Source organism: Typopeltis vanoorti, chromosome 2 (assembly GCF_054136105.1).
Source record: "Typopeltis vanoorti isolate ZY-2024b chromosome 2, IOZ_Tvanoo_1.0, whole genome shotgun sequence".
Classification (NCBI taxonomy): domain Eukaryota; kingdom Metazoa; phylum Arthropoda; class Arachnida; order Uropygi; family Thelyphonidae; genus Typopeltis; species Typopeltis vanoorti.
This window is the reverse complement of record NC_143550.1, coordinates 146,354,912-146,374,372: the sequence shown is the minus strand read 5'-3', so window position 1 is coordinate 146,374,372 and position 19,461 is coordinate 146,354,912. Positions and strand designations below refer to the sequence as shown.

General features: G+C 38.2%; 1 protein-coding gene across 4 annotated transcripts in view; it reads right to left on the bottom strand.

Annotated features, from left to right (window-relative positions):
- Window positions 1-19,461, bottom strand: part of LOC150109505 (BMP-binding endothelial regulator protein-like) — a 356,022-nt gene that overhangs the window by 190,259 nt on the left and 146,302 nt on the right. For all 4 annotated transcript variants that reach the window (XM_090408745.1, XM_090408720.1, XM_090408731.1 and 1 more), the window contains exon 8: window positions 7,787-7,893. In XM_090408745.1, coding sequence (XP_090264871.1) covers window positions 7,787-7,893 — 107 coding nt within the window. The remainder of the gene's footprint in view (window positions 1-7,786; window positions 7,894-19,461) is intronic.

Sequence of the window (19,461 nt, the reverse complement as noted above, 5' to 3'; positions counted from 1 at the left end):
TTTGTTCTTTCAACATTTTGACATTTTGTGGCCAAATGCTTATTTTTGCAAGCATCTATGAAAAAATATTAAGTATTGTTGTGTCGAGAAAATGTGATGAGTCATCCCTTTCCCCAACCCAACATAGGGGTTACCTCAGAAGGAGTGGATAAGGACATACTTATGCCTCCAAACAGAAAATGTGCTCATTGATAACCCAAGAACATGTATGTATTCAGATTTGTAAAATCCAATCAATGTTAAAGCAACCCATAAACCAAATAGAGAGTGATTGTATATTTATTAAGGCAGATAATCATGTATAAATTCTAAAAGGATGTGTACAAGCTAATAATAGTTTTAAGCCATGTCAAAGGCAGTTCGTGGCTACGGTATCCAATCGGCAGCCGCCGTACGTATGACGACACCACCAAGTGAGGGCGCTGTTTTGTAGTATATAGGTTTCGGCGGGGATTTAAATCGCTCGCTTTTCTTCTCGTTTCGTCGGTACCTGGTTTTCCTGTGCGGAAGGCTGCATAGTTGTGAATAGCTTGCTGCCATGCGTAGCAAGAGTCTTCCCTTGCTATGTGTGCTACGTGGAACAAAGCTGCAGCTATAATGCATCCAGATTCCTAAGAAGAAAGGGCCACTGATGAGTTAATGTCAGTGTATTAATCAGAGTAAAAGTGTTTCGTTTAGTGTGGAACAAAGGAATAGTGAAGTCGCCATTCAAGAAAGTACAGTAAGGAGATCCGAATATCCAGGTAAAGCAAGAACGGTAAGCAGAAATCTTTTCATATTAATATCGGAGTAACCGTGGAGTAAGGAGAACTGATCTTTAAGAACACAGCCCATTTCCGTGAAGTGTTACAAGAACTGTCTGCATTTTGGACATTTTGTCTATATCTAGGAAAAGGCATCTTAGGCTTGAGCCGAGTAGCAGACCGAGGCTACAAACTGTTTGTGTCTAAAGGACAATAATGTTATACTGTTAAAACCTAACTGAATGCTAACTAAAATTTTGGGGGAGGATTAAGTCTAAAATATAAGAAGGAGCATTGCCTCAAGAAATCTATGTCAGAGTTACAGAATTGACTTGTATATATATGTAATTTACATGTGTGATAGTAAATAGGTAATTTAGTATAAGTTGTCAGAGTCTGAGGATGGTTATATATATAGAAGTGAAGGATTTGTGTTAATATAAAGGATTCAGTAGGTCAAGAGCTACGAACGTGTTCTGAAGAGCTCCTGATTCAGATAAGTTTTACTAGGAATAATTAAGTATATATGCGTAATTGTTTAAGTAAGAGCGGCTGTAAACGTTGTACGCTACCGATATTATTAGTGTGGTTTTTTTTTTTCTTGCTTAAACTAAATACGAAAACGTTAATATTAGACCTAGTAACCTGCAGAGAAAAAAAAAAAAAAAAATGGCGGCGGCATTGTCATTCCAGGATTTTAATTTGGATTTCAGTCGGTTCGTTAAGTGTGAGGTCTGTTATATGTATTCCTTCGACTACGTAAATGATTTGTGGATGTTTAGTGCGGATGGAAGAAGGGTGTGTGCGAAATGCGACCTGAACGAGGAATTGATGAATGCGAATATGAAGTTGATGACAGAAAGTGCTAGTACCGATTGTGTCGTGAGTGCACGTTTGAAAGAGGATGGCGAGAAAGACAGGCGAAAAAATGTTAAAAAATCAGGAAAAAAGAAAAAGAGCGATTTGACAACCGTAACGGATGTTAAAAGGGACGAAAGTGAGGTGGAAAGAAACGAAATTGAGAGAACGAATGAAAGTAGAAATGGCGTGGTGCAGAAATTGCAAGTAAAAAAAATCGAAAGAATGAATGATAGTGAAAAAAGAATGACTGATGGCGAAAGTTGGACGCATGTTGGAACGAAAGTACTGAACCAAAGAAAGATGAATGACAGTAAAAGTGAGAAGAATTATAGCGAAAGTTGGACGCATGTAAGTCCAAAAGTACGGAAACAAAGAAAGATATGTGAGAGTGAAAGTGAGAAGATTGATAGTGAAAGTTGGACGTATGTTGGACCGAAAGTACGGAAACAAAGAAGGATGAATGAGAGGGAAAGTGAGAAGAGGGGTCGAGAGTTAGAAAGTTAGAAAGATTTAATGATAGAGTGAATGTGTCGCAAGGTTCAGAAGGTGAATTGGATTGGATGAAGCAAGAAATGAAATGGATGCGGAATGAAATTAAGAGAATTCAGGTCAAAACTATTAAAATAAATCATGATGGCATGAAAGAGATAACAAAAGATGAGCGAGTGGCATTGTATGGTGACTCCATTATTAAAGGTGTGCTAGAGGATAAAATGCACAAGGTATGTTTTCCAGGTGGTAAAATGAGTAGAGTGATTGAGGCATTGAATATGAGGTGGGAACGAGCAAAAGAGTTAATTGTATTAATTGGTACGAATGATTTGAGAGAGAACAAAGAGCATGTCAAAATGAATGTCAGGAGACTGCTTGGAAAGATAAAGGAGAATAGTGTGACAGGAAGGGTGGTCAGTGTGTTGCCTAGGTATGATTGTGGTGAAATGAGGCGGAGAGCAAGGATTATGAATGATATTCTGGCTGAAATGTGTGAGGAGATGGGAGTACAGTTTGTTAATGTGTGGAATGAGTTTGAGGGAAGAAGTGAGCTGTATGGGAGCGATGGACTGCATTTGAGTAGTTATGGTGTGAGTCGCTTGGAGAGACTGCTGCTGGAAGGTAGAGAAGTGAATAGAGAGAATGAATCAGATCGAGAGGGGAGTGATGTGGAAGACCAGGAGAGTAAGACAGGAGAGATTGAAGGAGTGGAAATGAATGTGGAAGTGAGTGGTATGAGTATAGAAAATGAGAGAATGGGTGTGCAAGAGGAGCAGGGAAATGGCAAGGCTCAGGGTGGACAGGGATACACAGCGTGAGAAAGGTGGATGCTCCAAGAGGAGGTGAGAGAATGTGTAGGCAGGAAAGTAATGGGATGATCAGGGATCAAAAGGAAACAGATGGAATTGCAAAGGGTTCTAAAATGAAGAAGCAGAAAAAGAAATGGCCCCAGTCCAGCATGGAGAGATCACATCGAGTGAGTGGTATCAGTGGAACTAGCTGTAGATCCAGAAATGAGTTGTTGTGTTTGTATACCAATGCTAGAAGTATAAGAAACAAGGCGGATGAAATGGTTGCACTAATTGCGTCTGTGCACCCAGAGATTGTCGGAATAAGTGAGACATGGTTAGATGAGGATGACATCCTGACAGGAATAGAGATGGGAAGGTATGATGTGTTTCGTGAGGATAGAAGGGGTAAAAAGGGAGGGGGAGTGCTATTGATGATAGAGAAAGAGTTATGTCCATACAAGGTAGAGATGCAAGAGGGAAATGGGGCCAGTGGTTTTGAGGCAGTATGGTGTGAGATAGAGGTGAATAGAATCAAATACTTGGTGGGATGTTGTTATAGACCTGGTAATGTGGATGGTGGTGATAGTGAAATGTATAGTCAAATAAGCCAAGCAAATAAGAAAAGGGTGATCATTATGGGTGATTTTAATTATGGCAATATAGACTGGAATGAAGAGATAGCAACTGGAAGTAAAGAAAATGAGTTTCTTGAGTTTTTGAGGGATAACTACCTCAGACAGTATGTAACAGAGGGCACAAGAGGATTAAGGGTCTTGGATTTGGTCATCTCATCGGAGGATGTAATTATCAATGAGGTATCAAATCATCCACCAATTGGTGAAAGTGACCATGAGGTGATTACTTGGGTGGTTGCCAGCAGTGCAAGGACCCCTGTGAAAAAAGGGTATATGTGGAACTACAAGGGGGGGTGATTATGAAGAGCTCAGGAGACAGCTTGCAGGTGTAGCATTGAATGAGGAGTTAGCTGGAAAAGATATCAATGCAGCTTGGGGGATTTTCAAAAAATATTTAATGGATGCAATGTCTAAATGTATACCACGGGTGAGAAGGTTAAATAAGTTAGGTGTGAGATGGATGAATAAAGAGATTAAGCATGCAATACAGAGAAAAAGGGCATTGTGGAGGCAGCATAAGAGAAGTGGAAGTAACCAATTTCATGAGTTCTACAAAGACCAGGCAAGGAGAGTGACTTGGTTGGTGAGAGTAGCTAAAGAGAGGTATGAACAGCAGTTAGCTAATGAAGCTAAAAAGAATCCTAGGGAGTTCTTTCGATATGTAGCCAGCAAAAGAAAGAATGATTATGGAAGGATGACATTGATTGGAGGAAATGGTATAAAGACAGCTGTTGCAGAATGTGTGGTGGAGATACTTAATGAGCAGTTCATAAAGATCTTTCAATCTTGTGAATGTGACTTCATGGAGAGCTTAAGAGCAGTTGATGATGGGGAGGAGAGACTGACTGTAAGTGAGCAAGAGGTGTTTGGGGAGTTGAGTAAACTAGATGTAAATAAGGCTGTGGGACTTGATAATATATCACCGCGTATTCTGAAGGAATGTGCCAGAGTGTTGACACCTGCCTTGACATATTTTTTTAATACGAGTCTTGCACTTGGTCAAGTCCCTAAAGAGTGGAAGGAGGGCAAGATTGTGCCACATCATAAAGGAGGTGATCGAACTCAAGCATCAAACTATAGGCCTATCTGTGTGTCAGGTGTTGTGGTTAAGTTGTTGGAGAAGCTTGTGAGAACTAGGATCCAGAGTTGGGTTGACAACAATGGTATAATCTTTGATGGACAGCATGGATTTGCTAAAGGGAGGTCGTGTTTTAGTAATCTACTTACTTATTACAAGAAAGTGACTGCATCCTTGGACAGAGGAGAAGGATACACAGTAATATACTTGGATTTTGCAAAAGCTTTTGATAGAGTACCTCATGATAAGTTGACAGTCAAACTAGAGCAGATGGGGTTGGATATTAGATTAGTGCATTGGATTGGAGACTGGCTATCTGATAGGTATCAACAAGTTGTGTATGGGGGTGCAATATCCAGGAAAAGGAAAGTCACTAGTGGAGTGCCTCAGGGATCTGTTTTAGGGCCATTACTATTTAACTTGTATATTAATGATATTGGCGAAGATTTGGATGGAGATATTCAGTTGTTTGCAGATGATGCAAAGTTGGGACGAACCATAAAGTATAGTGAAGATGTTGTGGCCTTGCAAGAAGACTTGAATAAATTGAGTGATTGGGCAAGCAAATGGGGATGCGAGTTCAATGTTGCAAAATGTAAGGTTTTAAAATTTGGAAAACAAAGATGGGATGCAGAATTTATGCTTGGTGAGAATATATTGTTGGAAGTAGAGGAAATAAGAGATCTGGGAGTGATAGTGGATAAGGATCTAAAATTTAGGGGACACATCGCCAAAATTGTGAAGACAACACAAAGACTTCTGGGAATGATGAGGAAGACACTGACGTGTAGAAGTAGGGAGATTCTTGTTCCATTGTATAAGGCTTTGATTAGGCCACACATGAACTATTGTGCCCAGATTTGGTCACCTGGTTTTCAGAAGGATGAAGATATGTTGGAAAGGGTGCAAAGGCGACTGACTAAGGTAGTTTCTGACCTCTGGAATGTCGAGTATGAGGAAAGATTGAAAAGATGTAATTTGCAGAGTCTAGTGGAGAGAAGGAAGAGGGGAGATATGATAGAGACCTACAAGTTGGTAAGGGGTTGTTATAGGATCAATGGTGGAGAAGTTCTACAGAGAATAGTGGGAGATCAGGGGAGAACCAGAGGTCATATCTGGAAACTGTATAAAGAGGGTGTGAGTAGGGGAGTGAGAGGCAGGTTTTTTTCGTGCAGAGTTGTGAATGATTGGAATGCCTTGCCTGAGAGTGTGGTGTCTGCAAGGAGTTTGAATGTGTTTAAGACCCGGTATGATGAGATGTGTGTGAGATAAAAGGACCTCCTAGATGAGTCTTTGACTCCATGAGGTCTTGTTTTAATAATAATAATAATAATAATAATTACAGTGTAGAAATTTTGGATGTGTAAAGTTAAGAAAAGGAGGGAACCCAGACTCTAACTTAATTAAAGGTTTAGCTAACATGTATCTTTATGTTTTTGTGCTAAAAATAAACGTATATCTTTATGTGTAAATCAAATAAGTTTGTCATGCTTTCTGTGGATTGAATTACCGCTTGGAAAATTATGAGCCGTGCATAAAAGGGGAATCCACTAGTAATATAAGAAACGGGACGATGGCTGCATACTTCATGATCCCTGCATTTTCTTTCAAAGTAATCTTGGATAGTGTATCAGAATTAGTTGCTAGCTGGCGCAGTTATTAAATAATACAAATTTGTCGGCAAGCGAGTTAACTGATAATAGATAATAACTAAATTAAGAATAAGAGAAAAGACAAAGACGAAGCTATAACAGTACTTTCTATAATTATATACAATTATATAATTATATGTATATAACTTCTCCTAAATGATGGATTCTCCAAATAATAATTACTCACACTGCCATTATTGTGCTAATTTGTCCATGCATGTGATCCACATTCTTTCCTGCACTCTTCCCCCCCCCACCTATAGCAGAAACCTACTATATATTTCTTCCCACTAGTCTCTATCTCACACCGATAGCCTCAAATGCACTGCCATCTTCATCCCTATCATCTTGCTTTACTCTGATTCTTTTTTGGCTTCATTTCTTTTTCTTTCATTAGCAAAATCCCTTCCCCATCCTGTTTCCTTGCTCTCTGAAAATACTATATCCATTGCATTCTATCCCTATATCATCCTCCATCAACCAAGTCTTACTAATGTTGAATTATCTTGCTGAAAGCTCATTGTCTTTCATTATCTTTAGCAAAGTTGAATTAGCAAAGTTGAATTAACTTGCTGAAAGCTCCTCCCTATTATTCCAGATGATTCTAACATTAGCACAGACAGATAAACTTTAATATCTGGTTTGGCCTTCCCTACTTTTCTCAGACCTTGCATTATCTATCCCACTTGATTTCAGAACCTGAGGAGCTATTTTATCCATTATCATTCCCTACATCAAAGATACCTCAGAAAAAAATGTCATGAGGTTTTTTAAAGGTTACAACATTATCCACTCACCAAAAGATCCTCTCCATCATGTAGACCACTCTGGAGTCCACAACATCTCTTGCTCCTGCAAATTTTCACTAGACAAATAGGAAGAATTGCCAATATCCATCTGGAGAAGCACAGAAACTATATCCAGTATCTGCATTAGAGATATTCTGGTGTAGCAAACCATGAAATGGATATGAATCAGTGGATCCAATGGGCAAACCTCCCTTTTATACAGGAGCAGATAAAATAAAAGAGATTATTTTAGAATCTGCCAGCATTCACCAAATCTTAAAAAATTCAATTGCCACACTTTATCTAAAATTTGGGAGATAGTTATTTTGAAACCTGAAGTGAGTTACCAAGTGAGTTTAGGACTATAGGTTACTGCCTTTCATACTCTGTGTTTGCATGAAATTAGTTGCATTTTTTTGTGCCCATAGCCATGCCTTGGTGACCAAGGTGAAATATTAGTGTAGTAATTTATTAGCTAAATAAACTTAGTTAATAATTACTGTATTATCTCTAGATGTGTGTTTTCTCCATTAAACAGCAACATGATTGATAATCAGCTTCCAAGTATTTATACCAGATTAGAAATAACTATACATATGTCTTAGTTTTCTCTCTCTCAGAAGGTCTTCCTATATTCTATCAAATCAGAAATTTGCATACTTCAGATGGAAGAATATTAAAATAGTGAACATTAAATAACAAGAATTATTTTAATACAGTAACATTTCATTCCATTTTGTACTTACATTACATCTGCACTGAGTACACTGATCATAGGTCAGTGATTCATTATGACGATAAACTTGCATTCCAAGAAGACATTTTCCATGTAGATCAAAGATTCGTCTGCTTCCTAAATAAACAAAAATTGCAATACTTCAATACTTTGTGCATCAAGAATTTAAGATAGCAAAGGGAAACAACAGTATTTCATTATGTTATATCATGAAAAAATAGTCATTTGATCATATGACATATACGAAATGTGTAATATGAAATAGTGAACAGTAATGAAGAATATTGAAAGTTTATTTTTCACTTGGTTAGACTATAATAAATTTAGTTTAATCCTTTATCCAAGTGTGAGCAAACAAGGTTTGCACCTAAAAGTATCTTCAGAACTGGGGTAAGGTAGTACAACACCAGGTAACTCATTGCAAAGGTGGAGCAAGCTTACATCACTCCTATCTCAGTATCTCCCATAATGCAAAACACATCTCCTTGCGGATATGTATATTGTTATGCATTAAGGGAAGGGCCGCTATCTGCCTGGTATCTCCACATCTGGGCCTGGCTCCCACTGAAGAGACCTCAATAAAGGTCTGGGTAGTGGCCCTTCCCTTAATGCATAACAATATACATATCTGCAAGGAGATGTGTTTTGCATTATGGGAGATACTGAGACAAGAGTGATGTAAGCTTGCTCCACCTTTGCAACGAGTTGCCCAGTGTACTACCTTACCCCAGTCCTGAAGATACTTTCAGGCGCAAACTTTGTTTGCACAGACTTGGATAAAGAATTAAACTAAATTTATTATAGTAATGAAGAATGAAGTAATGAAGAAAGCAATGAAGAAGTTCTAAACATAATTCATGAAGACCAGTCGCTAATGAACCACATCAATAAGAGAAGAAAAAGCCTAATTGGACACCATTCAGGCATGGGGGGACTGATTACAAAAATAATGAAGGGGGATTGTAAAAGGAAAGAGGCCTCGAGGCAAACCAAGAATTTCCTACATAAATAACATAATGACGCTAACTGTCACTAAAAATTATGAAGAGATAAAATGGAGATCACAAGATAGGATGTTTTGACATGCTACTATAACTAACCAATCTTCGGATTGATGCATCAGAGAAAAAAAAAGAGTATACAGTATTTAAGTTTTGTAGATCTGGAAAACGGGAGAAAAAGATATCCTTGAAGTATGGAGTAATTACTTTGAAAAACTGCTAAATGAAACAAGCAGTGATGACAGCACAGTGGTAAAAAACACTGACCAGGCATGCAATCAGGAATACATATCCATACTTGAAGTAGAAAAAGCCATCAAAGGCTTGAAATATGGAAAGGTAGCAGGAGTAGATGATATTCGACCAGAAATGCTGAAGTATGGTGGTATAAGAGTCTTACAGTGGCTGCACTGCATAGTTCAGAAAACCTGGACAGAGGGACGAATTCCCGATGATTGGAGTACAGCTCTCATAGTACCCATATATAAAAAGGGAAATAAAACTGAATGTGAGAATTACAGAGGTATTTCCCTATTGAGTGTTCCTGGCAAGATCTATGCAAGTATACTTGAGAAACGGTTGAGAAGAATTGTGGAAGAAAAGCTTGGTGAAGAACAAGCTGGATTCAGGCCAAATAGAGGCTGTCAGGATCAGATCTTCACTTTACGACAAATAGTCGAGAAAGCATGGGAATATAACAAAGATCTGTATTTAAGTTTTGTCGATTTGGAAAAGGCATATGACAAGGTGCCAAGAGAGAAGCTATTCAATACGCTGCAGTTATATGGTGTCAATGGGGCATTATATCAAGCAATACTTAGTCTTTAATTGAGTTGTAAGTCAGCAGTTAGAATTGAAGAAAGTACAGGAAGATGGTTTAATGTTAAATCTGGTGTGAGACAAGGATGTACATTATCGCCTCTGTTATTCATTATCTATATGGATCACATTATGAAGGAAAGTGGTATTAAACATGATATCAAAATTGGAGATGTTAATGTCAGCTCTTTGCTTTATGCGGATGATGTTATACTTCTAAATAAATCTGCTACAAGTCTGCAAGATTCTCTGACTAAATTGAATAGCTGTTGTAATAGATATGGTATGAAGGTCAGCAATAAAAAGACAAAGACAATGAAAATAGGCAGAATCATTGAAAATGTCAACTGTGTTGTGAATGGAGAATCTGTGGAACAAGTAAAACATTTCAGCTATTTAGGCACGATTTTTACTGAAGACGGTAAATTAAATATAGAAATAGACAACAGAATCAGCAGAGCTGGTATGGTAGGAAGTGAATTGAATAAATTCATATGGAATAAGAGAGAAATTAGTCGGAACACTAAATTAGCTGTATACAAGACAGTGATCAAACCAGTTTTAACTTAGGGATCTGAGAGCTGGGTCAGAAGTAAAACACTTGACCAAAGACTAGAGACCACAGATATGAGAGTCCTGAGAAAGATTATAGGCGTGAACAGATGGCATCAATGGCAATATCATATTAAAAACGAGGATATTAGGAAAGAACTTGACATTGTCAGCTTCCAGGAATGCGTTAGCAGAGCGAATCTCAGGTGGTATGGTCACTTAAACAGAATGGGTGAGGAAAGATTAGCAAAACAAGTGTTCTCTGTCAGGTTGGCAGCAAAACAACCCAGAGGAAGACCAAGATATAGGTGGATTGATGTGGTACAAAGTGCTTTAGACGATAGAAATATAAGATCTGATAATGTTGGAGTCTTGACAAGTAACAGACTGATTTGGAGGAAAATTATAGATAGGAAATTAATAACGATGTAATATTTTTCATGTAGTACTATCATATCTTGTACACCCCTTGAGGGTACATGGCAGGAATTTGATGATGATGATGAGATCTGGAAAAGGCATGTGACATGGTACCAAGAGAAAAAGCTGCTCAAAAAAAGAGTTTTGGACTTGGTTATAGCATCAGAAGAGCTGATAATAACTGAGATGACATCTTTCCCACCAGTTGGAGAAAGTGACCATATGGTTTTGACTTGGAAAATGAGTATCAAAGAGACAGGAACTTATGTGGAATTATAAAGCAGGTGATTATAATAGTCTTAGACATCAACTTCGGGAAGTTTCATGGAGGGAGGAATTGGAAGGCTGGGATATCATTAGTGCATGACAAATTGTGAAAGAATATTTGTTAGCAGCAATGGTAAGTTGTATACTACGAGTGCAGAAGAGGACACAATTTGGAGTAAAGTGGATGACAAACAATATTAAACAGGAATTGCATGCGAAAAAGAGGCTGTGGAAGAGATATAAGGAGACAGGAGAAGAGAAGATGCATGAAGAGTATAAGACACAGGCCAGAGGAGTGATTAGTATGGTAAGGAAGACGAAACTGGAATATGAGAGGAGATTAGCCCTAAGATCCAAAGAAAATCCTAGGGAATTTTTTAGATATGTGGCCAGTAGGAGGAGAAATGACTGTGGAAGAATGATATTGTGGGATAAAAATGGGAATAGAGTGACTGATGCAACGGACATAGTAGAATTGTTCAATGAACACTTTATTGGAGTATTTCATCCTAGAGGAATCTGTTTTAATGCTAGAGGGATAGGGCAGGTTCGAGGTTTAGAGGTACAGGAGGAGAGTGTGTTTCAGAAACTGAAACACACTCTGGATGTCAGTAAAGCTGTGGGACTGGATGGTATTTCACCACGAGTTTGAGCGAATGTGCTAGGGAACTGACAGTGCCTTTAACCTAGCTTTTCAATGAAAGTCTGGCTGCGGGAAAGGTGCCCAGGGAATGGAAGGAAGGTAAGATGGTGCCATTGCATAAGGGTGGTAACAGACTGGAAGTGTCTAATTATAGGCCAGTCTGTGTGTCATCAGTAGTTGTTAAGATCTTGGAGAAAGTAGTGAGGGACCATATACAGCATTGGGCAGATGAGGGTAATGTTATCTGTGAGAGTCAACATGGATTTGTGAAAGGGTGCTCTTGTTTTAGCAATATGCTAGCCTTTTATAATAAAGTTACAAGAACATTAGATGAGGGAAAGGCATATACTGCAATTTTCTTAGACTTAGCGAATGCATTTGACAGGGTGCAACATGATAAGCTGATATTTAAGTTGCAGTCTGGATGGGTCTGGATGTCAGATTGGTCAACTGGATTCAGGATTGCCTGTCTGATAGGTATCAGAGAGTTGTGTATGGTGGAGCAGTTTCAAGGAGACAGAGGTTACAAGTGGGGTCCCACAGGGCTCAGTACTGGGACCTATATTGTTTAACCTTTACATCAATGACATTGCCAGTGGATTGCAAGAGGATATTCGGTTGTTTGCAGTTGATGCGAAGCTGGGAAGGATTATTAGTAATAGTGCAGATGTGGTAGCCCTGCAAGAGGATTTGAATAAGCTAGATAGATGGGCAAATGAATGGGGGGAGGTGTCAGTTTAATGCAGCAAAATGTAAGGTTTGAGAAACATTGATGGGATGCTGCATACTCTATGGGAGGAGTTATACTGGAGGAAGTAGGGGAGACAAGAGATCTGGGGTTGATGATTGATAGAAACCTGAAATTTAGGGGACATATTGTAAATGTGGTGAAGGTAACACAGAGGATTGCTACGATTATGAGAAGGACACTAACCTGCAGAGATAAAAGGGTTATCATTCCATTGTATAAGTCTCTGATCAGACCACACTTAGACTATTGTTCTCAGATTTGGTCCCCAGGATTTGAAGGGGATAAATTAACTGTGGAAAGGATAGAAAGACGGATGACAAAGACGGTCTCAGGATTGTACAATTTTGGTTATGAGGATCGGCTGAGGGAATATAGACTGCAGAGTTTGGTGGATAGAAGGAGAGGTGATATGATTGAGACTTTTAAACTGTTGAGAGGTGGTTACAAGGTTGACGCTGGGGAGTTCTTTCGCTTGGTTGAACAGCGGGAAGGAGTGATGACAAGAAGCCATCCCTGGAAGTTACGAAAGGAAACTGTGAGCAAGAGGGTTAGGAGTGGTTTCTTTACATGGAGGGTGGTTGAACTGTGGAATGCATTGCTTGATGGAGTGGTGAGAGCGAGAATGGTCAATGAGTTTAAGGAGTGGTATGATAGACTTTGTGTTTCTTAGGGGGGGGGATTCCCCCTCGATTAGTCTTGACAGACTTTATGTTCTTAGGAAGGACCTCCCACGATGAGTCTTTTGACTCCATGGAGGCCTGAATAATAATAATAATAATAATAATAAATGCCACAGTTACTGTATATGGTGTAAAACAGGACATTATATTAAGCAATACATAGTCTATATTAAGCCTTGTTAATCTCAGCTCTTTATTTTTTTTGCAGGTTTTTTTGTGGCTCTCAACCTAAGGATTTTTTTTTATTAATTTCATATATTTTTTCTATTTTTATTTATTATTTACATAGGCTGGAAACACTGCTCTAGAGACCAAACATGCAACTTTTCATGTCACTTCAGGCTTCCAGTAAGTGGGGGCAGTGGTCTGACAGAAGACATATTTAATCTTCCACCTAATGACAATTACAAACACAAGTGCCCATGATGGCATTCAAACCTATAGCCTATTAGCTGAAGAGTTAATAAGCTAACCGCTCGACCAATAAGGCCAGCAAGTTATAGATGATGTCATAATCCTAAATAAATTATGTCAACAGATTCCTTAACTAAACTGAGCAACTGCTGTAACAAATTTGGCATGAAAATCAGTGATAAAAAGACAAAGACTATGACAATAAGTAGAACACTTAAAATATTAGCCATATGTAAATGTTTGAATGTTTTTAGTGAAGATGGTGAATAAAATATGGAAATATACACAACAGCATAAGCAAAGCTCATATGGTGGCTAGTACACTAAATAAATTCAGTTAAAACATTATACTAATCATTTGCAAAGCTAGCAAAAAAGAAAAAGGAAAAAACACTAGAAAATTTTCCAAAATCTTTTCCTAATTAAAATTTTTTTTTTTTAATTTATGTTGTGTCATGTCTTCTATTTCTATACTATTTATGAATCAGTGGTCACATAAGGTGGGAATACCCTATACCTCTCGAGAATCACGGCCACTGGGAATGCAAGGCAAACGAGGTAGCAGGTAGTACTCGAGCGGACAGAGCGCTACTTTGTTTGCCCAAATCAGGCCAGAGGAGATCATGGGTATCATGTATTCATGATCACTGCAGATGCTCAGTCATAGGTCGTATATGCAATGCGTAGTATCTATTCTCAAATCATCTACTCGACTCGGATCCCCCCCCCAAGATTAAATCTTGAGTGTCGCCCTCCATCCAAGATTAAATCCTAAGTGCACCACTGATACTAATAGTATACACAACACTGTTTAAGCCAATTTTAATTTATTGATATGAAAGCTAAGTTAGAAATAAAACAGTTAATCAAATAACAGAGACCACGGATATGAGTGTTCGGACACAAAGTAGGTAAGTAAGCAGATGACATCAATGGGAGAATCATATTGAAAATGAAAATATCAAGAAACAGCATGACATTAATAGCATTCAGAAGTGTGTGAGAGGAGCTAATTTCAGAAGGAAAGGTTAGCAAAACTGTCTGATGCCAGAATATCAAGAAAAAGACCCACAAGGAAGATCAAGATCTAGGTGGATGGATAAGAAGACCAAAATAAATGATCTAACAATATTTGAGTCCTGAAAGGAAGTCAGTGATAATGTAAACTTTTCACATAGCATTATCATAGTGTTCTGCAAATTAAAGCAGATTATCAGAGACACAGTGAAGGAATTACAGAAAGTCGAGAAGCATTTAAATGAACATAGGGAGGAAATTAAGCAGCAAAATAAGAAACAACAAAGCATAGAATCAGGTAAAGTCAGTAAGTAATGAAAATCAGGCAGGTAATGTTGCTTATAAAAAGAAGGATGTTATTTGGTATCATAAAACATGCTGTTGACGAGTGGGTTGTAATGTCAAGTTTTCCAGGAGTGAAAATTAAAAATATAGCACATGCAATTCAAAAACAGAAAAGAAAAGTAAACAAGATTGTAACTGTAGTAGGTACTAATGAATTAACTACTAATAAATTCAGTATGAGAGAGAAATGAAAGGGTTGTTGGAAGAGGTGAGAGTGAAGAGAGAGAAAGTTAAAATAGTAAGTATATTACCTTGAAGAAAGTTTTTTAACTTGGGTATACTATGTTAAAGATACCAAGCAATTTTATAAGCTAGATTTTAATATTTTTTTCCCAAGTAAGCAAACAGACGAGTAAGTCAAGTTTGCACATGCACATAGTGCAAGTCTGAGGCAACTCGTGGTAAAGACCTTTACCACGAGTTGCTTGGTATCTTTAACATATATTACCTTGATATGATAAAAATGAATTAAGAAGAAGAGCTATGATGCCAAACGATTCAATGCATAGCCTGTGTAGAAGGAATGGATACAAGTTTTTGGATGTGTGGAATGAGTTTGAGAGAAGATTGGATTTGTATAAGAGGGATGGCCTGTTTGATATCAGGAGTCTTGAAAAACTAATAACTGGTATGAGACCTAACACAGAGAATCAGGAAAACTAAATTATAATGGGAGGAATGGTGAGAACATAAGTGTAAGAGCGACAATGTTATATAATTGCGCTAATGATGGGAATAGGCACTATGATGGAAATGATTACGATGAGACAACAACTTCAACTTTATATTTGACTGATTCAGATCCATCAAATGCGTGCAAAGATGTCTAATATGTCTAAGACACTAGAGAAGAATAGAGATCTGCAAATTGTCCAACTGTGTCATGCAGATTGCAGAGTATACAAAATAAGAGTATACAAAACCACATGCAGGCAGCTTATTATCTATATACGAATGCTGGGAGTATCAGAAACAAAGGGGTAGAGTTTGTTGCCTTGGTCAATATGTTGGGACTTCAGATTGTAGGCATTAGTAAGTCCTGCCTATCAGAATCAGACATACTAACTGGTATCAAGTGTAAAGGGTACTAGATAGACAGGATAGCAGAGGAGGGGCATGCTGCTAATGATATCGAATGACTTGAATCCAGTTAGTGTTAGAACTATGATTATAAGTACTAGTAACAATATTTCAGAATTTGAAGCCATCTGGTGTGAGATGGAATCTAACAAGATCAATTACATAGTGGGATGTTGTTACAGACCTGGATCAGTTGCAAGTGATGAAGAAATGCATCACCAAATAGAGATGATGGGTGTGAAAAGAGTAATCATAATGGGAGACTATAATTCTCCAAATATTGATTGGTAGTAGTAAAATCTCATGAGAAGAATGAAACAATTTATTGAGCTATTGCAGGACAACTTCCTCAAGCAGCATGTGACAGAAGAAACTTATTATTATTATTATTATTATTACCCCAAGACCTCATGGAGTCAAAGACTCATCTGGGAGGTCCTTTTATCTCTCTCTCTCTCTCACACACACACACACACACACACACACACACACACACACACACACACACACACACACACACACACACACACACACACACACACACACACAGCTCATCATACTGTGCCTTGAAAACATTCAAACTCCTTTCAGACACCACACTCTCAGGCAAGGCATTCCAATTATTCACAACTCTGCACGAAAAAACCTGCCTCTCACTCCTCTACTCACACCCTCTTTATACAGTTTCCAGGGATGACCTCTGGTTCTCCCCTGATCTCCCACTATTTTCTGTAGAACCTCTCCAGCATTGATCCTATAACGACCCCTTACCAACTTGTAGGTCTCTATCATATCTCCCCTCTTCCTTCTCTCCACCAGACTGCAAATTACATCTTCTCAATCTTTCCTCATACTCAACATTCCAGAGGTCAGAAACTACCTTAGTCAATCGCCTTTGGACCCTTTCCAACTTCTCTTCATCCCTCTGAAAATCAGGTGACCAAATCTGGGCAAAATAGTCCGTGTGTAGCCTAATCAAAGCCTTATACAATGGAACAAGAATCTCCCTACTTCTACAAGTCAATGTCCTCTGCATCATTCCCAGAAGCCTTTGTGTTGTCTTCACAATTTTGGCTGTGTCCCCTAAATTTCAGATCCTTATCCACTATCACTCCCAGATCTCTTATTTCTTCCACCTCCAACAATATATCCTCACTAAGCATAAATTCTGCATCCCACCTTTGTTTTCCAAATTTTAAAATCTTACATTTTGCAACATTGAACTCACATATCCATTTCCGTGCCCAATCACTCAATTTATTCAAGTCTTCTTGTAAGGCCACAATATCTTCACTACTCTTCATGGTTCGTCCCAACTTTGCATCATCTGCAAACAACTGAATATCTCCATCCAAATCTTCACCTATATCGTTAATATACAAGTTAAACAGTAATGGACCTAAAACAGACTCCTGAGGCACTCCACTAGTGACTTTCCTTTTCCTGGATATCGCTCCCCCATACACAACTTGTTGATACCTATCAGATAACCAGTCTCCAATCCAATGCACTAATCTAATATCCAACCCCATCTGCTCTAGTTTGACTGTCAACCTATCATGAGGTACTCTATCAAAAGCCTTTGCAAAATCCAAGTATATTACTGTGTATCCTTCTTCTCTGTCCAAGGAAGCAGTCACTTTATTGTAAGAAGTAAGTAGATTACTAAAACATGACCTCCCTTCAGCAAATTCATGCTGTCCATCAAAGATAATACCATTGTTGTCAACCCAACTCTGGATCCTAGTTCTCAAAAGCTTCTCCAACAACTTAACCAGAACACCTGACACACAGATAAGCCTATAATTTGATGCTTGAAGTTCGATCACCTCCTTTATGAAGTGGCACAATCTTGCCCTCCTTCCACTCCTTAGGGACTTAACCGAGTACAAGACTCGTATTAAAAAAATATGTCAAGACAAGTCAACTCCCTGGCCCATTCCTTCAGAATACGTGACAATATATTATCAAGTCTCACAGCCTTATTAACATCTAGTTTACTCAACTCCCCATACACCTCGTGCTCACTTACAGTCATCTCTCCTCACCATCATCTACTGTGCTCAATCTCTCCATGAAGTCACATTCTCAAGATTGAAAGACCTTTAAGAATTGCTCATTAAGTATCTCCACCACACATTCTTCAACAAATTTTTTTTATACCATTTTCTCCTATCAATGTCATCCTTCCTTGATGTCAACTTGAGGTCATAGAGTGTTAGATTTGATTATAGCGTCAGAGGGCATTTCAGTTAAAGATGTAACTATTCTGTCTCCAGTTGGTGCAATGATCATGCAGTATTCACTTGGGAAGTGACTAAGTTTATGAATGCTCCATTCAGAAAAGGTTACATGCTGAACTACAAAGTAGGAAATTATGAACAACCGAGGAGTATACTGAATTTAGTGGAATGGTATTGGCTGCATGGAAAACATTTAAAAAATACTTAAATGGTGCAATATCAGAATGTGTCCCGAGAGTTTGAAAAATAAATAGGTAAGAGTCAAAAGGATGTGTAAATTTATTAAGCCAGTGATCCATAAGAAATGGATGATATGGAAGGAATACTGTGTGCACAAGGATGATGTCTGCTTTGAAAATTATAAGCAGCAGGCTACAATAGTCACAACTGTTGTATGGTAATTTGTTATGTCTGTACACAAATGCCAGGAGCATCACAAACAAAGGGGATTAGTTCGTTGCTTTATTAAATATGATGTGGTCTAAGATCGTTGGCATTAGTGAAACTTGGCTATCAGAATCAGATTTAGTAACTAGGATCGAGTGTAATGGGTATACTATTTTTTGGAATGACAGAAGAGATAGGCGAGGAAGGAGAAGTACTACTAATGATATCACATGATTTAAGTCCAGTTAGGGTAGAAATGCAAGAAAACAATGATGATAACAATTTTTCCTGTAGCAGTGAGTTTGCATCTATCTGGTGTGAAGTGGAGGTCAACAAAATGAAATATATGGTGGTGTGTTGCTACAGACCTGGTGGCTTAGTTGCAGGGGATGAAGATAATGCATTGCCAATTTAGCCTTATGGTTACAAAATGAGCGATCATTATGGGTGACTTAATTTTTCAAACATTGATTGGGTAGATGAGAAATCTCATGATAAGAAAGAAGTGGAATTTATTGAATTGTTGCAAGACAACTTTCTCAAGCAGCATACCCAAAAGTGTTGGATTTACTCATAGTATTAGAAAGGGGGGGGGGGGTCCCTGCTAAGAATATGGCTATTTTACCACCAGGTGGTGACTGGGATCATGCTGAATTTCTTGGGAAGTATCTAATTGTACTGATGCTCTGATTAGAACAGGTTACATGTTGAACTACAAAGCTGGAAATTATGATCAACTTAGGAGAATACTATCTTTGGTCCCATGGTATCAGTTACTGAATGGAAAAAATGTCAGCAATGCATGGGAATCTTTGAAAAAGTGCTTAAATGAAGCAATTTATTCTTCAAATCCCTAGTGGTTGAAGAATAAATAGGTTGGATGTGTAACCTTAATAAGCAAGAGAACCACAAGAAGAAATGGATGTGTAACCTTAATAAGCAAGAGAACCACAAGAAGAAGAAGATGATGTGGAAAGCATATTGTGAGAATAAGAGTGAGAGGAGTTATGAAATATATAAAGCCCAGAAAAGTAATAAGTATTACACAGAAAGCTAAATCAGAGCA